At 41.6% G+C, this 21,856-nt stretch overlaps 1 protein-coding gene across 1 annotated transcript in view; it reads right to left on the bottom strand.

Moving 5' to 3' along the window:
- The window catches only part of maml2.S (mastermind like transcriptional coactivator 2 S homeolog), a 123,260-nt gene extending 107,310 nt beyond the window's left edge, over nt 1–15,950 (bottom strand). The window contains exons 1-2 of the mRNA XM_018250344.2: nt 15,621–15,950; nt 12,780–13,285 (exon numbers count right to left, since the gene is read on the bottom strand). Of these exons, the coding sequence (XP_018105833.1) occupies nt 12,780–13,202 (423 nt within the window). The 5' untranslated portion in view covers nt 13,203–13,285; nt 15,621–15,950. The remainder of the gene's footprint in view (nt 1–12,779; nt 13,286–15,620) is intronic.
- Nucleotides 15,951–21,856: the final 5,906 nt, after the last annotated feature.

Raw genomic sequence — 21,856 nt, 5'->3', positions numbered from 1 at the left:
TGAGAAGCTAAGCTTAGGGCTTGTCACTAATTATCCAGCAGAAAATGAGCTTCCCTGGCTGTAATATAAGCTGATGCTACAGGTTTGCTGATTATTAAATTCTGATGCTAATTGCACTGGTTTCTGTGCTGCCATGTAGTAATTATCTGTATTAATTACTAATCAGCCTTATATTGTGACATTTCTATTCTATGTGTACTGTATATTGTGAGTGGGTCCCTAAGCTCAGTAAGTGACAGCAGCACAGAGCATGTGCAGTGAATCAGCAGAAAAGAAGATGGGGAGCTACTGGGGCATCTTTGGAGATACAGATCTTTACTGCTAAAGGGCTTTGGTTGCCTTGGGCTGGTACAGAAGCACAAAACATAATGTACAACATTTCTAGCTACTTCTTTAGTTAAGCTTTAGTTCTCCATTAATACATGGCATATCCCCCCCCCAACTCAGGGATCAGGGATTTTTTTTGTTACATCCCAGATCTTTCAAATCAAGCCCATTTGTGTCAAGACATGTCCACTATTCATCAAAAGCCCACTTTATAATAACTCACTTATATATATATATATATATATATCTCATGTCAGCTTCACCAGGATTCACCCAGTTTTGATTTACCCCTTCCCTAATTTGCATCATTAAATGCATTGCGGTGTATTACTCTAGTCCACAGAACTAGTAGCAAGAAGCGCATTTGCTGCTCTCAATAGACACGGTTCAGTTTAACGATGGCGCACATACAATCAGCAATTCTAACAATTTCAATAATGTTGCCAATCTGGCATATTAGTAAAATTAAACAATTATCATCCATATACAGAAAAAAGTAAACAATGTAATAATAGATGAGAAAGAAAGAATGAAAAAAAGAAAGAAGGAAAGAAAAAGAAAGAAAGGGGGAAAAAAGAAAAAAAGAAAGAAAGAAAGAAAGAAAAAGAAAGAAAGAAAAAGAATGAAGAAAGAAAAAAAGAAAAAGAATGAAGAAAGAAAGAAAGAAAAAGAATGAAGAAAGAAAGAAAGAAATAAAGAAAGAAAAGAGGTTAGAAAGAAAAGAAAAAAAGATAAAGAAAGAATACACAGGCAGACTGATATACACACTGTAGATAAATTTGGTTTCCAGATAAGAAATCCTATTGTTTATAGATTTTCCATGATTAATAATGGATTCTATGGCATGTCCATGTAAGTATACAGCTACAGGTATGGGATCCGTTATCTGGAAAGTTCCATATTACATAAAGGTTGTTTCCCATCGACTCAATTATAATCAAATTATCCAAAAAATAAAAATGATTTCCCTTTTCTGTGTAATAATAAAACAGTAGTTTGTACTTGATCCCAACTAAGATATAATTAATCCTTATTGGAAGCAAAACCAGCCTATTGGGTTTATTTACTAACAATTTCAACTGTTCATATGATTTTCTAGTCATCTTAAGGTGTGATGATCCGAATTATGGAAAGGCCCGTTATCCGGAAAGCCCCAGGTCCCGAGCATTCTGGATAATATGTCCCATACCTGTATTATCAGGCATATTAACTCTCCAGTGGATAGCCTTCTCCTTTCCCTGGCGTATGGGTGTTAAACAAAGTACTATATAAGAACATGAACTGCCTTTAAAAATCCATATTATATATATGTATATATATGTGTGTGTGTGTATATATATATATATATATATATATATATATATATATATATATATATTGTCTATCATTAAAATATTTGGTACCACAATGACACTCAGATTAGACTCCTTCACCAGACCAACACTAGTCTAACTGGAGGGCTACTACAAGGCAAATGCCAACTCTGAAAGAGCCGCAGACCTTTGGGGATTAGGAAATGGTTCTAAGTCGTATATCACAAAGGCAACACATGCTTATAATAGTCAACACTCATGACTGGGCCATTAGAAAAATCTCTAATGAAGTTACAATTAGGGACACAAATGTCTGTAAACAAAACTTCCACTTTACTTAAAACCAGATAAGTATCTTCCCCAGTTACACATCTGCCCCTGCTTTGATAAATAAATACTATTTTCACAATAAAAACACACTTCCCTTAAGTGGAAGTTCAAGGCTATATTTCATCTACAAGTTAAAAAAACATTTATGTGCATAAGGTGAGTTGTAGTAGATACAAATACATCCAAGCAACACCGATCCATTAGTGTCCCAAACACAGTAGTGTTGATGCCAGTGGAAATTACGATTTTCTTTCTAGAGGCGAAGGATAAAATATCTCCATATGGACATGACACAAACTGGGCAAAACATCATTATTTATTAGCTGTTGTTAACTTGCGCTTATGCCAGTTTTCTAGATGGAAACGAATCCAGAAAAACATGGGGTTAGGTCAGTATTTGATCAACAGGGCTCTGACCACCAGAAATAGCTCCAGCACCTGAAGAGGCCCATTTATCAAAGGTCAAATTCATGTGCATTTTTTTAAATTCAAATATGCTCACAATTCAACTGGGAGTTTATTCAAAGGGCTTGTAAAGGAAAAAAAATAAAATCCCATTTTTTCTTTCTTAAATGAAAAATAAACCTATCTCCAATATACTTTAATTAAAAAATGTGTACAGTTTTTATAAGAAACCTTACTGTATGCAGTGAAATTCTCCCTTCATTTACTGCTGTGGATAGGAATTGTCAGACGGTCCCTAACTGCTCTGCAGGGAAACAATCATACTTATGTACAGCAGGGGGAGCCTTGCCTTACTTCCCAGCTAAGCAGCTTTGTTTGTTTCCCTGTAGAGCAGTCGGCGACGGTGTAGAGATTTGTATTTTGCCTTTAAATCCCCTTTACTGTTTCCAGCTGCAGCTGCAGAGACAAAGATCATGGAGCCAGATTTAAACAGGTAAACTTGAATTCTATATGGAGGATTATTTTGCTGCAGCCACTGGTTCTGCAGAGTTGGAGAAATTTTGTATTAAACAATACAAAAACTGTAAAATCCACATTAGATTATATGACAACACAGGACCCAGTGCAGTCTGTATATTCTGATTATTAATCAGTCTTGCTGTATCGGCTTCTGGCAGATATTATTTGACTTGTGCTGTTTTGATAATTTATGACAATAAATTGTCATAAATTTATGACAATCCCTAAGCAGCTCAGACCACACTGAGCATGTGCACAGTCTTAGTCTTGCAAAGATGTATAACAAAGTTACAAGATGGTGACCCCCTGTAGCCAACTTTGAAAGCATAAATCAATTGATTAGGCTTGTGGTGCAGTAAGTTCATGTTTATGTTTAGTAGTACAAAATTTCTAGCATTATTCTATTTTAGACTTTACTTCCCCTTTAAGAAGACATTCGAATGGCTAATATTCGATCAATGGTTCCAACCCGAAAATTTGAATCATATTCGTACTAATCTCATTTTTCTCCAGAAAAAAAAACTTGAATGTCAGAAAGGCTATTAACATCTCCAAATCTCTCAAAAATATTAATTGGAATTTACTATTCTGCCCCGAAGTGTCATTTGTAGGTTACGATGAGTATAATAATGATCATATTAACATATCTCTACAGTATTTGCTCTCTTACTAGAAGAGCATTTGACCCGTTTGGTGTACCCTGCTAATAAATCACTCATTGCCATTTCTCTTAGAAAGGAATTCAGTAACAGCAAAGGAACCCTTTTCATGCTAATAAAAGAAAAACCTCCTTCCTTCCAACATAATCTTGCACTGTTGCTGCTAGAAGATCTCCTGCAAACAGGTTATGGATAGAAGAAGTTAAGGGGATCACAAGAGTGAACCTTTTTATGATAATTTGCAAAGCAATAATAATGGAGGTGGTTGCCAAGCAAGGGCTATGCAGTACAGAGGTCCACCATCTGTGAGCTACTCTGTATCCACTGGGAACTAAGATGGCTTTTTATAGCATGAGGAGTGGGTTCAACAAGGACACCACAGCAGTACAGGATTGTCTTCTCACACCACTTAATCTGCTGTCTGAAGTTGAGTGTGATGCTCCCCACATGTTCCTAAAAGTGGGTGCAATGGGTGCTTGCATCACTTCCAACCAACTGGAAAATTAGTGATTTGCTCTCGCACACCCTGGCCTTCAATTGAAGATAATCCCTGGTGCACAGCAATGGCGGAATCGGTGTCCCACCTTGAAATGACGGATCCAAAGAAAATTCACTGGCACACAGGTACAGCGAGCAGGGTAAACCCTTGCTAATTTATTAAATGGTTTGCAGCATGCAACGTTTCGGGGTAACCCCCTTTATCGAGCATGATCGATAAAGGGGGTTACCCAGAAACGTTGCATGCCGCAAACCTGTGTGCCAGTGAATTTTCTTTGGATCCATCACTTCCAACCAAAACACAACACACAGTTTGAAAGCATAGCTTAGTCAATCAAATGATCTTCTAAGACACATTAGCATACCATGTGTTACTGGCTAAACAATATCCATATGATGCTGCTAAAAATCCCTCAAACGCAGTCACTTGGCAGGGGCTTGGACATTCTACCTACATTTTCTTTTCAAGTTTAACAACTTTTAAGGGTAGCCCTTAAAGGAGAAGGAAACCCCCTGGGCGCAAAACCCCTCCCCCTCCCCTGTGTTGCCCCCCTCCCTCCTCCCCCCTAGCCTACCTGTCCCCCTGGGCAAATGCCCCTAACTTGTTACTCATCCCTCTGCGCAGGTCCTGTCCACAGAGTTCACAGTCGCCATCTTCTCCCACGCGCGTCTTCTTCCTGCTTTGACCGGCGTCTTCTGGCGCATGCGCAGTAGGAACAGTTACCGGTACGGATCTACTGCGCTACTCATGAAGTGAAATCGGAAAACTTTGTGACATTCGGCCCATGCGCAGTAGATCCGTACTGGTAACTGTTCCTACTGCGCATGCGCCAGTCAAAGCAGGAAGAAGACGCGTGTGGGAGAAGATGACGACAGTGAACTCCGTGGACAGGACCTGCGCAGAGGGGTGAGTAACAAGTTAGGGGCATTTGCCTAGGGGGACAGGTAGGCCAGGGGGAAGGAGGGAGGGGGGCAACACAGGGGAGGGGGAAGGGGGTTTGCGCCCAGGGGGTTTCCTTCTCATTTAATGTAAATCGGAAAACTTTGTGACATTCGGCCCATGCGCAGTAGATCCGTACTGGTAACTGTTCCTACTGCGCATGCGCCAGTCAAAGCAGGAAGAAGACGCGGGTGGGAGAAGATGACGACAGTGAACTCCGTGGACAGGACCTGCGCAGAGGGGTGAGTAACAAGTTAGGGGCATTTGCCTAGGGGGACAGGTAGGCCAGGGGGAAGGAGGGAGGGGGGCAACACAGGGGAGGAGGAAGGGGGTTTGCGCCCAGGGGGTTTCCTTCTCATTTAATGTATGATATGCGTGATGCTTGAAAGAGTGGCACCAGCTGCTAGAGGGTGGGCACAGGGAAGTGGTTGAAGGCCCATATGATATGAAACCATAATTTCTCTTCCATGTACTGTCTTAATTATTTGAGACTTGAAAATTCTGTGATCAAAGATCGGGACAAGCTCTGAATAATACTCAATTCATGAAAAAGAACATCCCTTCCAACAAAAATAAATGTATGAAATCTGGTTTGTTTTGATTGCTGGCCCCAAGGAGATGCAGCCTTCCAAAAGTACAGTTACGTGTCTCCCTTTATTACCGTCAGTCCTGGAGGAACAAAAGATGAAAACGTTTTCTCGTGTTCCTGTACCTCTGAAGCAGTGAAACGGCAGCCTTGGCTCATGCCAGTATGCTATTGCCTTTTGGATTCAGGCTCTGGGATTTGGTTTTCCACAAAGCTTGTTGGTGCCTGAACATGAACAAAGAGGGATCCAGCTTTTGAGGAGGACCCTTAGTTGGAAAATATTCTTGATATTATACTTACTTATAATTGTTATATAATACTTACAAACCATAAATAAACTGTGAAATATGTAGAGAATAATGTTGTTTCTATTGTAAATTAAATAGTATATTAGAAGTCACTGAGGAGGTCCATGACCATATACTGTACAATATACCAACGAGATCTGTGACCATATAAAAGCACAAGGCCAATAAATACAAAATGAATTATGGTCTTAGTGATGTCATCAGTTATAAATCTGTGTTCAAGTCATGTGACTTGTGCTCTGATAAACTTCAATCACTCTTTACTGCTGTACTGCAAGTTAGAGTGATATCACCCCCCTCCCTTTTCCCCCCAGCAGCCAAACAAAAGAACAATGGGAAGGTAACCAGATAACAGCTCCCTAACACAAGATAAGAGCTGCCTGGTAGATCTAAGAACAACGCTCAATAGTAAAAACCCATGTCCCACTGAGACACATTCAGTTACATTGAGAAGGAAAAACAGCAGCCTGCCAGAAAGCATTTCTCTCCTAAAGTGCAGGCACAAGTCACATGACCAGGGGCAGTTGGGAAATTGACAAAATGTCTAGCCCCATGTCAGATTTCAAAATTGAATATAAAAAAATCTGTTTGCTCTTTTGAGAAATGGATTTCAGTGCTGAATTCTGCTGGAGTAGCACTATTAACTGATGCGTTTTGAAAAAAACATGTTTTCCGATGACAGGATCCCTTTAAGGCTCCCACTGGTCTTCTTATAATTTTGTGCATTTTTTGTGTACAGTAAATACCAAATAATATACCCCCTCTCAGATTCTCGGATGTGTGGTGCAATGCTATCAGTTATTCAGCAGTCCAGTCCAGTACTAGACGTGGAATACAATGATCTAAAGGGTTGCACAAGGTTTGCACAAAGAATAGAAGACCACCTGAATTTATCTGATATTTGCTTTGAAACTGGTTTGTCCGCTGTAAATGCATCCTGCTATTTAATTGCTGTGCAATACTAGACCTGGTGGAAATTATGTTTGAAAAGACCAACCAAGTTTTGGAAGATGGAGGATTGATCGAACATTCCAAACAGTTTCATTTCATAAAAAGGGGCTTCCAGCTGCCCAGTACCCAGTCTCCTTCTGTACCGTATCTGGTAAAATACAAATTCAGAACTGTGACCTGTATTACATTCTAAGGAGCCAAAAGTAAAATAAATTGCTACAATCTACACCTTATGAAGGTAATTTATTGTGCCAACAATCTAGGTATTGCTTGCACCCAACGGGGAATGGTCTTATAACATTATATGGAGCCAGAGATGCCAACCAGAAACCCAATTGTTCCAGGTGTATCTTGGTCAAACCTGCACAACCCCCCCCCCCCATTCTGCCTTAGTTCTGTTCTTATCCACAAATCAGCCATGTCCTACTTCCTGCCATATTTCCTGCACCCAAGGTCCAAGTGTTGGGTGCAGGGCCCACCAGGGCTCCAGCACCATTGGCCCCTGCACCTGCCAAGGGGACCCCGTCATGCCCCCCCAGCCCCTTAAAGAGGCCACGCCACCGGCCCTACCCCATCCCCTGAGCATGCACAAATTAAACTTACCTTCAGCGAGTTGGGGAGATCACCAGTCCCAGGGCCCACCAGGTTTTTCCTGGTGTCCCACTGGCCCAGTCTGAACCCTCCTTGCTCCCCTGCTTCAGATGAAACTAAAGGACTTTGGGTGATTATTCTATACAGAGGCATAAGTTAGGGGTCCAGGCACCTCCACAATTACCCTCATCCCGGCTGAAATAAAAGGTCATCCATGATGTGGAAAAAATCTTGGGTAACCCATGGGCTTCCCCTTCAGCAGACCCGGCCCCCTCTGAACTTGCTTTCTCTCAAGTTACACTACTAATTCTACACATTTCAGTGTTACAGGTAAATTAGATTTTGAGTGCAGATTACTGACAGTTGGTGATAGACCAATTACTACAGGTGTCTGTGGGAGGAAGCTTAAATCAGGGTAACCAAATGCCTAATTACTTTAGATTCACATATACACTGTCTCATACACTTAATGACTCTCACATACTATTTTATAGTCTTCACAAATGTTCCATTGGAGCCCAAACCTAAAACTACAGGTAACGGCATGAAACGAGCAGTGTCTGTATAGCTCCTGCACACAAGTCTCTCTTCCCTGTCTCTCCTGTGCAACCCATATTGGTTGAAATGGAATGTATAAATAAATTAATCATGCTTAGTTAACTTAGCATAATGCACAGTCTTTTATTCGACCACCCTTTTTCATTCCCAGATTTGCAATGTTCAGCTTTTTTTTAATGCTGCTGTGACCATATGCGGGCAATTATTTGGCTTTCTAAACTACAATACTGCCAAGGGTGGGGGTGATCTCAGGCATGTAATCTCATTTGAGTAATAAATCAGTTGGTTCATTTTGGGATAACAATGATTGCACAGTGCTAAACAGTCATGGAAACATTTTCTGTGTCTAGCCCTCTGAAGTAGAGCTTTGCTTGAGGGATACTGAACATCCCAGGACATCAAAGTTGTAAATACAAATATTCAAGGCTGCTTTGAGCTCTGGAAGGGCCTTGGGCAAAATTATCTATCGGGGTCTACTTTATTCAGTAAGCGTAAACTGTCTGAACTATGACACTTCAGCTGTTGTTGTGCTATAATTCTTAGCACAGTCGTGTGTCAACAGCTTTGGCATCTGGGTAATAAAGAATTACTTTTGTTATTATGCACTTCTATACTTGTCATCTCATGCTCATAATACCTTCCCAAGGACTGTTATCCCACTACTACTGTTACTATAGGTACCATCTCTCCCTACTATACCTGCTATCCCACAGTCACACTCCCTTCCCAGAGACTATTATCCACTGTTACTATAGGCACCATCTCTCCCTACTATACCTGCTATCCCACAGTCACACTCCCTTCCCAGAGACTATTATCCACTGTTACTATAGACACCATCTCTCCCTACTATACCTGCTATCCCACAGTCACACTCCCTTCCCAGAGACTATTATCCCACTGTTACTATAGACACCATCTCTCCCTACTATACCTGCTATCCCACAGTCACACTCCCTTCCCAGAGACTATTATCCACTGTTACTATAGACACCATCTCTCCCTACTATACCTGCTATCCCACAGTCACACTCCCTTCCCAGAGACTATTATCCACTGTTACTATAGGCACCATCTTTCCCTCCTATACCTGCTATCCCACAGTCACACTCCCTTCCCAGAGACTATTATCCCACTGTTACTATAGGCACCATCTCTCCCTACTATACCTGCTATCCCACAGTCACAGTCAAAATAATCAATAAATTGAATTAAAATTCCTTGATTCTTGTTTTAATCTCCACTTTCTAACGTGTACATTTCCTTTTTCCTACCCTGTGCAGCTTGCAATTAGCATTATGGTTCATCTTATCAGGGATCTTTGGAAAAAGTAAGTTTATCTAAGGCCTCAAGTAGAGACTTGGGCTAGAGGACCCCATTCTAAACACCATGCCATCTAACCAACCCCATTGCTCAGTTTGTTAATAAGACCCATACTAACACCCCTGCAGAAGTGAGAAGTAAGTAGTAAGTAGAATGGCTTAGAATTGAACTCCCTGATCTCCTCCATGGAATGAAACCATTGTGGGGTCAGAGGATCCCTCTTTCCTAATGTTATGTTGAAGAGGTAGGGGTGGGAAAAGAGAAGTGTCTTCAATATAAACAAAATAAAGTGTTAAGCTGGCCACAGATGCAAAGATCCGATAGTACGAATCAACGTACAATCGAACTTCCCCATCTCCCGACCTGCCACTAACCATTCCGATCAAATAAAGTAGTAAAAGAACAGATCAGCCGATGTTCTGCCCCTAACAGCAATCGTACGAAAGTTATGTCCGACAAAAGCTGGTGACAGTCTCCCATCTCTGCCAGACGAAAAATGTCGGGACTCTCCATACACGGTCCGAAAATCAGATCTTTGCGTCTATGGCCAGCTTAAAAGAAGTGCTTGTTTCAACTTGCTCAACAAGGACACTACGACTTTTATGCACTGTATATCGCTATAAAATATTTTCAGAACATTGAATATTCCATATTAACCTGCACTTCCTGTTAAAGAAAAGTGACACTTGCAGAGCAATGAAAGACACCACCTATTAGTTCACACTTTACATAATGCTTGCATGTTGTTTTATGTGACAGTTTCCTCTTTGTGACCTCATTAGCGAGGTTTCGCCTCAGATCTGTTATGACTACATCACATTCCATCAATCAGACTTTGCTCGTCAGAAACGAGCAGCACAAACGGACCTGGAGTGCCGACTTCAACTAGTAAAAAATCATTCCCAGGGCCTCTGTAAAGCGTCATGCCCACCAGTTGTGTTTCTTCACCCCGTTCAGAAACAGTTACCATATGCTTTAAAGGACAAGGAAAGTCTAAAATAGAATAAGGCTAGAAATGCTGTATTTTGTATACTAAACATAAGCATGAACTTACTGCACCACAAGCCTAATCAAACAAATGATTTATGCTTTCAAAGTTGGCCACTGGGGGCCACCATCTTGTAACTTTGTTATACATCTTTGCCTGACCCTGACCTTGCACATGCTCAGTGTGGTCTGGGCTGCTTCATAAATAAAGCTGCTTGAGTTCTGCATGGCTGGTAAGTAAGGCGGGGGCTCCCCCGGCTGTTCATAAGTATGATTGTTTCCCTGCAGAGGAGTTAGGGACTGTCTGACAATTCCTATCCACAGCAGTAATTGAAGGGAGAATTTCACTGCATACAATCAGGTTTCTTATAAAAACGGTACACATTTTTTAAATAAAGTTTATTGGAGATAGGTTTTATTTTCATTAAAGAAAGTAAAAATGGGATTTTACTTTTTTGCCTTTCCTTGTCCTTTAAATATTTGTACGGTGAGGTTTTGGGCCCAACTGACCACTAACAGTCATTCGGCCTTGAAAGGGCTTCCTATAAAGCTCAGTGTAGCGAGGGGCTGATGTGAAACATGTAAACAAAGATGTCTTACTGGAACTCTCACAGCTCACTGAAACCCACATGCTTGTAGACCAGCAACAGAAACCCGAAACATCAATGTGTTGAGGATATTAACCAAAGATTGTCCATTAGTGATGGGCGAATCTGTGGCATTTCGCCGAATAATTTGCGAATTTCCCGTGAAATTCGTGAATCGGCGAAAAATTCACAAAATGGCGCCGGCGTCTCATTTTTGACGTGGGCGTCCGCTTCGAAATTTTTGCCCACAAATTTTTCACGAATGTATTCGCCAGCGGCAAATCGCGGGAATTTGCTGTGAATTTGCCCATCACTATTGTCCATTTGATAAGGAACTATCACGTGGAAAAATCATCCATATTCTGCCTCAGCCTATATTCTTTCGAGCTGTTAATTCAGACAAGAAGAAGTTGGTTGCACCTGCTAACCAAGTTAAAGGGCTTGTTCCCCTTTAAATTAACCGTTTGTATGATGTAGAGAGTGATATCTGAGGCAAATTGCTTTTTTTTTTTTTTTTTAATTATTTGTGTTTTTTTAAGTGTTTAGCTTTTTGTTCAGCACCTCTCCAAGTCGGAATGTTAGCAACAATCTGGTTGATAGGGCCCAATTTAACCTAGCAACCAAGCAGCGGTGTGAATGAGAGGAAGGAATATGAATAGAGGAGTGCCTAAAAAGAAAAATAAGTACAGGTATGGGGCCTGTTATCCAGAAACCATTTATCCAGAAAGCTCCGAATTATGGAATGATCTCCCATTGACTCCATTTTATCCAAATAATCCAAATTTAAAAAAAAAATTATTTCCCTTTTCTCTGTAATTATAAAACAGTATAATACACAAAGGCCATGAATATCCTGTAAATTATATCCTTATAAACTGTGACTAGTGATGTCGTCAGTGATGTCATTTTTGTCACGACTCACTAAAACTGCTGTATTATAATAAATAATATTATTAGAAGTAACCTCGGAGATCCATGACCTGCATTCAGCCTTGTGCTTTTATATGGTCATGGAACTCCTCGATGACTTATAATATCCTTATATTATGACTTATAATATCCTTATATTTTACAATAGGGGGTACTTTATTCACTATATCTTGTACTTGAGCCAAACGAAGATATAATTAATCCTTATTGGAGGCAAAACCAGCCTATTGGGTTTATTTAACATTTAAATGAGTTTCTAGTAAGATTAAGGCATGAAGATCCAAATTACAGAAAGATCTATTATCCAAAAAGCCCCAGGTCCCGAGCATTCTGGATAACAGATCCCATACCTGTAATATAAATTTACAATAACAATAAAACTGTAGCCTTAGAGAACAAAACTTTTTCTGACCCCCATTCGAAATCTGGAAAGTGCTAAAAGAGGCAGGGAAATAATTCAAAATTGAAGAATAAAGAAGGAAGACCAACTGAAAAGTTGCTAAGAAAAGGTGCAATGCATAAAATGTTAGGCTGAGCGATAGTGATGTGCGGGTAGGCCCGATACTGTCCGGCCGGCTTCCGACTTCAAGCTTGATTATTTAAAGACGCGTGCCTCATGCCCCGCCCATTTTGTGATGTCATCGGTGGGAGGGTCGGCACGGGCCTTAAAATGGAAGCAGGAAGTTGGGCTCGGACGGGTTAGGGTCGGGTTTCATCACTACTGAGAAACCCTTCTCATCTTTAAATCTTTAACCCCCATATGTAATAAAAAGGCACTAAGTTTGCCCAGGAGCAGTAACCAGTAGCAACCAATAAGATGTTTGCTTTTGAACAGGTGACCAGTAAATTCTACCTGCTGAATTGTTGCTATTGGTTACTGCTCCTGGGCAAACTTAGTGCCTTTAATTACATAAGCCCTTAAATGTACTTTACGGATCTCTGCTTGGACCAGAAACATATAACTTACTGCAATGAGAGCAGAGTTCCTCTGGTTCAGCCCATTAGAAGATTGAGGTTGTTGGTTCGCACTGATTTCTTTCCCTTCGGTGCTTTGCAGGCGTTGCTGATGATGATGATGGTAGTCGGGTGGTGGCGCACATGTGCTCTTGTTGTGTTTGTTGTTCTTCCTGGGGCCCTGTCCATGTTGCACTACAGTCAGCAAGTGTAGCGTGTTCTCTCGCTCCCTGTCTGAGCTCTCTGCCCGACCCCGTTCATAACGACCCTCACAATTCAAGTGATGCTGGCGGCACACGGCAATCCGAGCCCTCAGTCGCTCTACAATAGCGCTGTGAATACGTGGTGCGACTGACCCGCCCCCGAGGAGCCCAGCGCCTGCAACACCTATTCCAAGGTTACCCGCTGGGGCTTGTGGGGGAGCCGTTTCCCCCATTCTCTATATACTGTAGATAACAGGAGTGAAGTTTTTTCTCACTTGTGCTGCCACATGAGGTCCAAAAATATCACTGGAAAGAACTGTCAAAAAAAAAATATACATAAAAATTAATTTATTTACTTTTGCCTCCCCATTTTTCTAGTATATCATGTACATTAAATCACAAACACTGGTAACGCACCACAGCCATCAAAAATGACTATACAATCAGCGGCACTGTTTGGCTGTACAATTTAAAGGAACAGTAACACGTCTCTTAACATGTCTCTTAAAGCAATACAAATATAATGTACTGTTGCTCTGCATTGGTAAAAGTTATGTGTTGGCTTTAGAAAGCCTACTATAGTTTATATGATTAGGCACAGGATACTCAGCAGATAACAGATAAGCTCTGTAGTATACAATGGGATTCTTCAGAACTTATCTGTTATCTACCGTGTATCCTGTGCTTGAATGGCTGCCCCCATGGCTACACAGCAGCTTGTTAATATAAACTATAGTAGTACTTATCTGTTATCTACTGTGTATCCTGTGCTTGAATGGCTGCCCCCATGGCTACACAGCAGCTGGTTTATATAAACTATAGTAGTACTTATCTGTTATCTACTGTGTATCCTGTGCTTGAATGGCTGCCCCCATGGCTACACAGCAGCTTATTTATATAAACTATAGTAGTACTTATCTGTTATCTACTGTGTATCCTGTGCTTGAATGTCTGCCCCCATGGCTACACAGCAGCTTGTTTATATAAACTATATTAGTACTTATCTGTTATCTACTGTGTATCCTGTGCTTGAATGGCTGCCCCCATGGCTACACAGCAGCTGGTTTATATAAACTATAGTAGTACTTATCTGTTATCTACTGTGTATCCTGTGCTTGAATGGCTGCCCCCATGGCTACACAGCAGCTTATTTATATAAACTATAGTAGTACTTATCTGTTATCTACTGTGTATCCTGTGCTTGAATGGCTGCCCCCATGGCTACACAGCAGCTTGTTTATATAAACTATAGTAGTACTTATCTGTTATCTACTGTGTATCCTGTGCTTGAATGGCTGCCCCCATGGCTACACAGCAGTTTGTTTATATAAACTATAGTAGTACTTATCTGTTATCTACTGTGTATCCTGTGCTTGAATGGCTGCCCCCATGGCTACACAGCAGCTTGTTTATATAAACTATAGTAGTACTTATCTGTTATCTACTGTGTATCCTGTGCTTGAATGGCTGCCCCCATGGCTACACAGCAGCTTGTTTATATAAACTATAGTAGTACTCATCTGTTATCTACTGTGTATCCTGTGCTTGAATGGCTGCCCCCATGGCTACACAGCAGCTTGTTAATGTAAAGTTCAATTGTGTTTCTGAAGCAAAAACACTAGTTTTACCAGGACACTTCAATATTTTATCATTACTGTTTCTTTAATGGGATATCTACACATATTTTATCAACAACCAACCCAATACTTTGAGGATGTTAGACCATGATAGTGACGGCGTGAATTTGCGGGGAATTTCTGAGTTTCGCCGCTGTTGAATAAATTTGTGAAACTCCTGTGAAAATTCGTCAAAAAATTTTGGATGCGCATCGATACAGTCACTCGCGTCAAAACCGCTGCACGCCAACACTATTTGGACACCCATTGACTTTAACGCTGGCTTTGCAAATTTTTTGGCGTTTCGTGCATTTCACAGGAAATTCGCACATATTTTTGGCGAAACGGGAGAGATTCGCCCATCACTAGACCATGATGAATTTGGTCCAACGTTATCAAATAGCCAGAACTTAATATTCATTGAAAATAGGTCCAAACTTCAAAATCACCACTGGCTGTGGTCCCTTCCCAAAAACCAGAGAAATCTTTGGGGTATTATAGGTTATTCTCCCATTCTATCTGCCTACAACAGCTCATACATATTATGGAAATCAGAGGTTTCTTCTAGTTCTCATCCCTCTAAACTGCTCAGGATTAGGAGTCACTATTAAAAGTCTGCTCCATCAGTGTGCCTGGCAGTTACCAGTGAACAGACCATAATCCTCACTTTCCATTCATTAACATATTTAATTGCTGCAACTGTATCCCCATAGCCGGGCCACCTGCGATCCTTCGTTGCTAGGGAATTGCAGTTCAGCGGCAGCTGAAAGAGGCAGATATGCAAATCTCTGAACACTCTTCGCAGGCTGCCCATGCAAAAGAAGAACCCTCAGCTTATGTTGATACAAGGAAATTGGCTGTAAGGGTTTGGAAATGACATTAGATTTCATAAGTGGCAGTTGTAAGCTCAGCATGATTGTGGTACAGTGATTTCCCTAATGCATCCTGCAATTCACATGGACCTGCAATTAAGTAATGACAAATCAAGTCTAAAGCAAATCAGTAGCTGCCCATAACCATCCTATTGATCCTTACCTTGATAGAGAACTTCTGGCTGTCCCACCACCAATGGGAAAAGCAATCAGTTGTTGCAAAGAAACAGCACAGGCTTCCCAGATCTGCAGGGGGGTTGGGCCAGGCTTCCAGTTATTCCTTTCTCATGGTTGGAATGTGGGTCTATATGTCTGCAAGTCTTGCAAGAACCAGGAGCTCATCCACTTAGAGCCCAGCATGGATCAGGCTGAAGTTCCTCTAACTTTTGTTGTTGTTGTTGTTGGAGTGTTATCGGCACACTCTGCTGATTCTGACTGTGCCCAGCGATTTTACAAGCACACAGACTTTCATTGTGTGTCTGCCCGACTGACATTTCTCTGGGGCTCTGCTGGCCAGTGGAGACAACTACATTCATGGGGACAGGGATAGAGGAAATCACGCCACCCGCTGGTGCATTGGGAGATTGCAATGACTTGTTACTTTTCTGTTAGCATAAAAGTGAAAACAAATAAAAAAAAAACAAACAAACAAATACAAATATTGTAGAAGTGATACCTATATTGGCTAACGATAAAAACATACCTCCCAACTGTCCCTTTTTCGGAGGGACAGTCCCTCTTTTGACAGCTCAACCCGCAGTCCCTCATTTGTACTGGAAAGTCCCTCTTTTCTCTGCACTGAACAGCCAGAAAAAGAAACAAAGTTTCTCACTTAATTGGCTTTTAGCAGAGAGCCCAGAACAGCTAACAGGTGCAAATAAGATACTTTGTAACAATTTTGAGACACAAAAACACAGTTTAGATAAGGAGAAATATTTCCAAACCTTCATAACCTGCCAAATTTTGTAAAACAAACATGGTAATTAGGGGGTGTGGCCACAGAAAGGGGTGTGGTCAAAAAAATTGCTGCGCTATGTGCGGAAAAAAGTTTTTTGTCCCTCTTTTTACTTCCAAAATGTTGGGAGGTATGATAAAAATACATGGCTTTCGGAGCACCAAGGCCTCTTCATCAGGCAAAATACAAATGAAACCTGGAAAAACGTGACTGCATCCAAACTTCTGGACTATTTAGAACCCAAAGAAAAAGTTGAATGAGCAGGCACTCCTGCGACACCCCAAGTTGGATAAAATGTCACTTTAGGATTTTGTTTTTAACCTATGATATAAAGAAAAACATTTTATCCATTTGGGGTGTTGCAGGAGTGCACCAAACGCAGGTGGGACGCAGCATGTTGCATTTCACCTGCGGTCAGCGCATACATGTGTCTGTGTGAGTACAGCCCCCTTCACAATGAGTGCGTCTACTCCTGTGCTCCCCTGCAGCTGAACGGAAGAAAGCAAAACGCAGGGGAGTGCAAGGAAAAACTGCCCTTGTGTAAGAGCCCTAAAACAGTACCATGGAATTTGCAATTTGTTTTAATTTTTTTTTATTATTTGTGTTTTTTTGAGTTACTTAGCAGCTCTCCAGTTTGTAGTTTCAGCAATCTGGTTGCTAGGGTCCAAATTACCCTAGCAACCATGCATTGATTGGAATAAGAGACTGGAACATGAATAGGAAATAGGGCCTGAGAGTTGTGAGAAGTATCAGCTCACACGTGGGGCAGGTGCTGTATGGTCCCTCCAGACCCCCCATGCTGCAGGGTCTGCTAAGCCACATAAAACCTGGGGTTTTCCGGGATAACAAATCTTTCCGTAATTTGGATCTTCATACCATGTGTTTACTAGAAAATCATGTAAATATTAAATAAACCCAATAGGCTGATTTTGCTTCCAATAAGGATTAATTATATCTTAGTTGGGATCAAGTACAAGTTACTGTTTTATTATTATAGATCAGAAGATCTCAAGACACTGTCAACAAACAGTTTGATTAAATTACCCTTCTATTTCATGCTTTTCAGATATTTATTGTGTTAAGGTTACATAAGGAATAGTTGTTTGTTGAATACAGCAATAAAAATGATCTCATAAATCAATATAATATTTTCCATGGAACAGAATGCTAACAATGCTTTTATGGATGTAGATTAATTTGATTAGAATTATTTGATTAAAATGGACTCTATGGGAGATGGCCTTCCCTTAATTTGAAACTTTCAGGATAAAAGGTTTCCGGATAACCGATCCTATACCTGTATTGAATTGTTACCGATCCTTGTAAAACAGTATTTAAAACAAAATATTTAATCTTGTTCAAGAAAATACAACACAACACAACATAGTAAGTAAGGTTGAAAAAAGACACATGTCCATCGAGTTCAACCTTTTTTTTTTTTTTATTAACTACCTATCTGCCAGTTGATCCAGAGGAAGGCAAAAAACCCATCTGAAGCCTCTCCAATTTGCCTTAGAGGGGGAAAAATTCCTTCCTGACTCCAAAATAGCAATCGGACTAGTCCCTGGATCAACTTGGACTATGAGCTATTTCCCATAACCCTGTATTCCCTCACTTGCTAAACACCATCCAACCCCTTCTTAAAGCTATCTAATGTATCAGCCTGTACCACTGATTCAGGGAGACAATTCCACATCTTCACAGCTCTCACTGTAACAAACCCCTTCCCAATATTTAGGCGGAACCTCCTTTCTTCTAATCGGAATGGGTGACCTTGTGTCAGCTGGAAAGACCTACTGGTAAATAAAGCATTAGAGAGATTATTATATGATCCCCTTATATATTTATACATAGTTATCATATCACCCCTTAAGCGCCACTTCTCCAGCGTGAACATCCCCAATTTGGCCAGTCTTTCCTCATAGCTAAGATTTTCAATACCTTTTACCAGCTTAGTTGCCCTTCTCTGTACCCTCTCTAATACAATAATGTCCTGTTTGAGTGATGGAGACCAAAACTGTACGGCATATTCTAGATGGGGCCTTACCAGTGCTCTATACAGTGGAAGAATGACCCCTCCTCCCGTGACTCTATGCCCCTTTTAATACAGCTCAAGACCTTATTTGCCCTTGATGCTGCTGACTGGCATTGCTTGCTACAGACAAGTTTATCATCTACAAGGACTCCAAGGTCCTTTTCCATAATGGATTTGCCTAGTGCAGTCCCATTAAGGGTATAAGTGGCTTGGACAACGCAGTGTCGGACTGGCCCACCGGGATACCAGGAAAACTCCCGGTGGGCCCAGGTGTCAGTGGGCCCTTGTGCTCCTAAACATTTGACCTATTTCATGGCCAAATAGAGCAAAGAGGCTAAATAGATGGAATAATAGATTATAGTATGTATAACTAAAGAGACTAGGAGAATAGAGGTTGAGTGAGGAGAGGGAGAATAATAGTACTGAGAGTGGGCCCCTGGTCTAAATTTTCTTGGTGGGTCCTTGGTGTAAGGTTTTTGGGTGGGCCACTGGTGTCCCAGTCCGAGACAGACACAACGGTAGGCGGTAAGGAGTTTTTGTATTGAGTCATGCTGTTACAGAAAGTTTGGTTTCAACAATGGCATTTCATTTCCGTAGCTGATGCTACGTCTTATAATTAATAAAAACTAGGGGTCACAAGGATTGCCGTCTTGTCCCTTTATCCGCACATAACATGCTCATACTGTATGCTGGAGATTAGGCATCTACAGTGCAGTGTGATTCTGATTACTAATCACTCGTGCAGCAAAATCAAAAAAAGTTGACAATATAAAAGGAATTAACTGGGAATCATTTTTGTGCACCTGTTGTCTTACACATATATGCAGGGCCACATTTGATTTGTGTGCGCTTCAGGGCCGCGCAGTCCTAGTGCCCGCCACCCTCGAGCGCACACGCAGGAGCATTGAGGAGCTGCGCATCCCCTGTGCTCCTCAGCAATTGGCCAGGCATCATGCCACCCCTTATAATTTGCGGCCCTAAGCCCTGGCCTTTGTGGCCTCAAATCCAGGCCTGCATATATGGTGTATAATTGAAGAACTAAATATTACACTATATACTTTTGTTGCTCTCTTGCAGCTAAGAGTGCTGGGATTTTCTATCATTGCTGTAACTTTTGAGGATATTGGAAGATCCAAATATTCCCAGCAAATAGACAAAATGCGTATTTTATAGGGATGCACCGAATCCACTATTTTGGATTCATCCGAATACCGAACCGAATCCGAACCCTCATTTGCATATGCAAATTAGGCGTGGGAAGGGGAAACATTTTTTACTTCCTTGTTTTGTGACAAAAAGTCATGCAATTTCCATCCCGCCCCTAATTTGCATATGCAAATTATGGTTCGGCTCGGCAGAAGGATTCGGCCGAATCCTGCTGAAAAAAGCCGAATCCTGGCTGAATCCCGAACCGAATCCTGGATTCGGTGCATCCCTAGTATTTTATCTTGAATTTCGGACAATTATTAAAATTATTTATTAACAGATATTTTTTGAGCGCCAACATATTGCACATCGCTGTAAGATAAATGTGTTTATACAAAGAAATCACATGAGTTACATATATAGAACATACTTCCAATACCGGTACAAAAGGCGAGGAAGGCCCTGAGCAAAAGAGCTTACAGTCTAAAGGGGAAGAGAAGTATAATATACTTTTTAAGGTGTTTCCTGGCCAGGATTTGGCAATTCCCTAGTTTATTTTTTTATTTTTATTGAGAATTAAGCAATTAAAAGGTTTGCAGTTTGCAAGTAATTTGCAATTGGAAGCGATTGCTGTAAACTCTCAACAGGAGTACCAGATAGCTGACAATGAAAGCCAAGCATGCCATCATTAGATTGAGAAAAACATTAAAAAAGACAAAAGGCACTAGTAACTATCTAACTAGTGGGGGCAAAGGGGCGCTATTGCCCCATTGGCACCACAGTATGTGCTTCAGGAGGAGCAGTGCACTACTTTCTTTTATTTCTATGCTTTACTGTAATTACCACCAGTGTTTAATGAAATTCCCGACTGCCCATATTAAACCTGTGGCTTCCCCTGTCGTTCAGTTGGCTTAGTGCATCTCTCGGGATTCCGCTCGCCTAACACAATAAGCTCTTTTTTTTGTTTAATTCCTAATTAATGCTCCAATTTGGATGATATGACAGCAATCTGGTGCTTTATGCAAAGCAGAATCAATAGCCTGAATGAAGGTGCTAATTGCCTGATTCAATTACTGCTCAGCACAGTAACCTGCTCCAGTCAGTCAGTTAGCTGATATTTAACTCCTTTATAGCCGGGGGTACCCACGCTCTCATTCTCATTCTCACTTTCATTATTTCATTTTTACACTGTGGCTGGTTATGAGCCTGGCTATGTGTCTTGGTCAATATTATGGGCATTATTTACTAAATGGGCACAAGGAGACAGTGCAAATAAGGGCCTCCTTCTCATGGGTTAAACAAGAAAACAAAAAACCCTATGTTCTTTTGGCTTTTTTTATAACCATGTTTTATACATTCCATTTCTTGTTTCTTCATATCTTCACGTAAATAATAGACAGTAACCAGTGTCGGACTGGCCCGGCGGGATACCGGGAAAATACCCGGTGGGCCCCGACCCTAGTGGGCCCGCCGGGCCAGTCCCCCTCTCCCAAACCGTTTTTTAAAAATAATAAAAAAAAATTCGGCGCATAGCAGCCGTTTGCGCATGCGCGCCGTTTGCGCATGCGCGATGCGCCGAGCAGGGATTCGCCGAACAAGTAGGTAGCGGGGGCCAGAGGGGGGCCCTGGACACCAGTCCCGGTGGGCCCCGGACCCCCCAGTCCGACCCTGACAGTAACTGATTGGATAGCAATGCCTCCACTGCTTCAAGGGTACCTGTATTATCCCCAACAAAAGGTGTGGCTAATAGATCCTGTACTCCAGTAGTCTTTAAAAAAAATTGTGGCAGCACTAGGCCACCCCCACCAGGAGGGAGCTCCCAGTATGAGCGGCGGCCAAGTTGGGGCACACCCATGCGCATAATGAGCAAATGCCGCGACTCCTTATGCACATGCACGTGACGTCAGAATCGCATTTGTGAATGCACTCTGACTGACATGGCCACTTGCACCAGGAGCTAGAGTCCTGCGCGGGTCCATTTTTTGGAACCTGTACCCAACCCGCAACCTGCAATCCACAACCCTGACCCACAACCTGCATTCTTACCCGCTTGGATCCACTATCCGACCCAACCCGCAAGTACCTTATCCCGGACCTGCGACCCGCTGACCATTAAGAATCAAGAAGTGCTGTCATTGTAAACCAGAAGTGACATAGTCGGAAGTAGGCGTGAAGTAAATTATCGCTATTGAGAATACCCGCGTCCCAACTCGTGACCCGCAAAACCACCGACCCACGTTTATACCTGCACCCGGAACGTCTA

This window comes from Xenopus laevis, chromosome 2S, assembly GCF_017654675.1.
Source record: "Xenopus laevis strain J_2021 chromosome 2S, Xenopus_laevis_v10.1, whole genome shotgun sequence".
Taxonomy (NCBI): domain Eukaryota; kingdom Metazoa; phylum Chordata; class Amphibia; order Anura; family Pipidae; genus Xenopus; species Xenopus laevis.
This window is presented reverse-complemented; position numbering and strand designations above follow the sequence as displayed.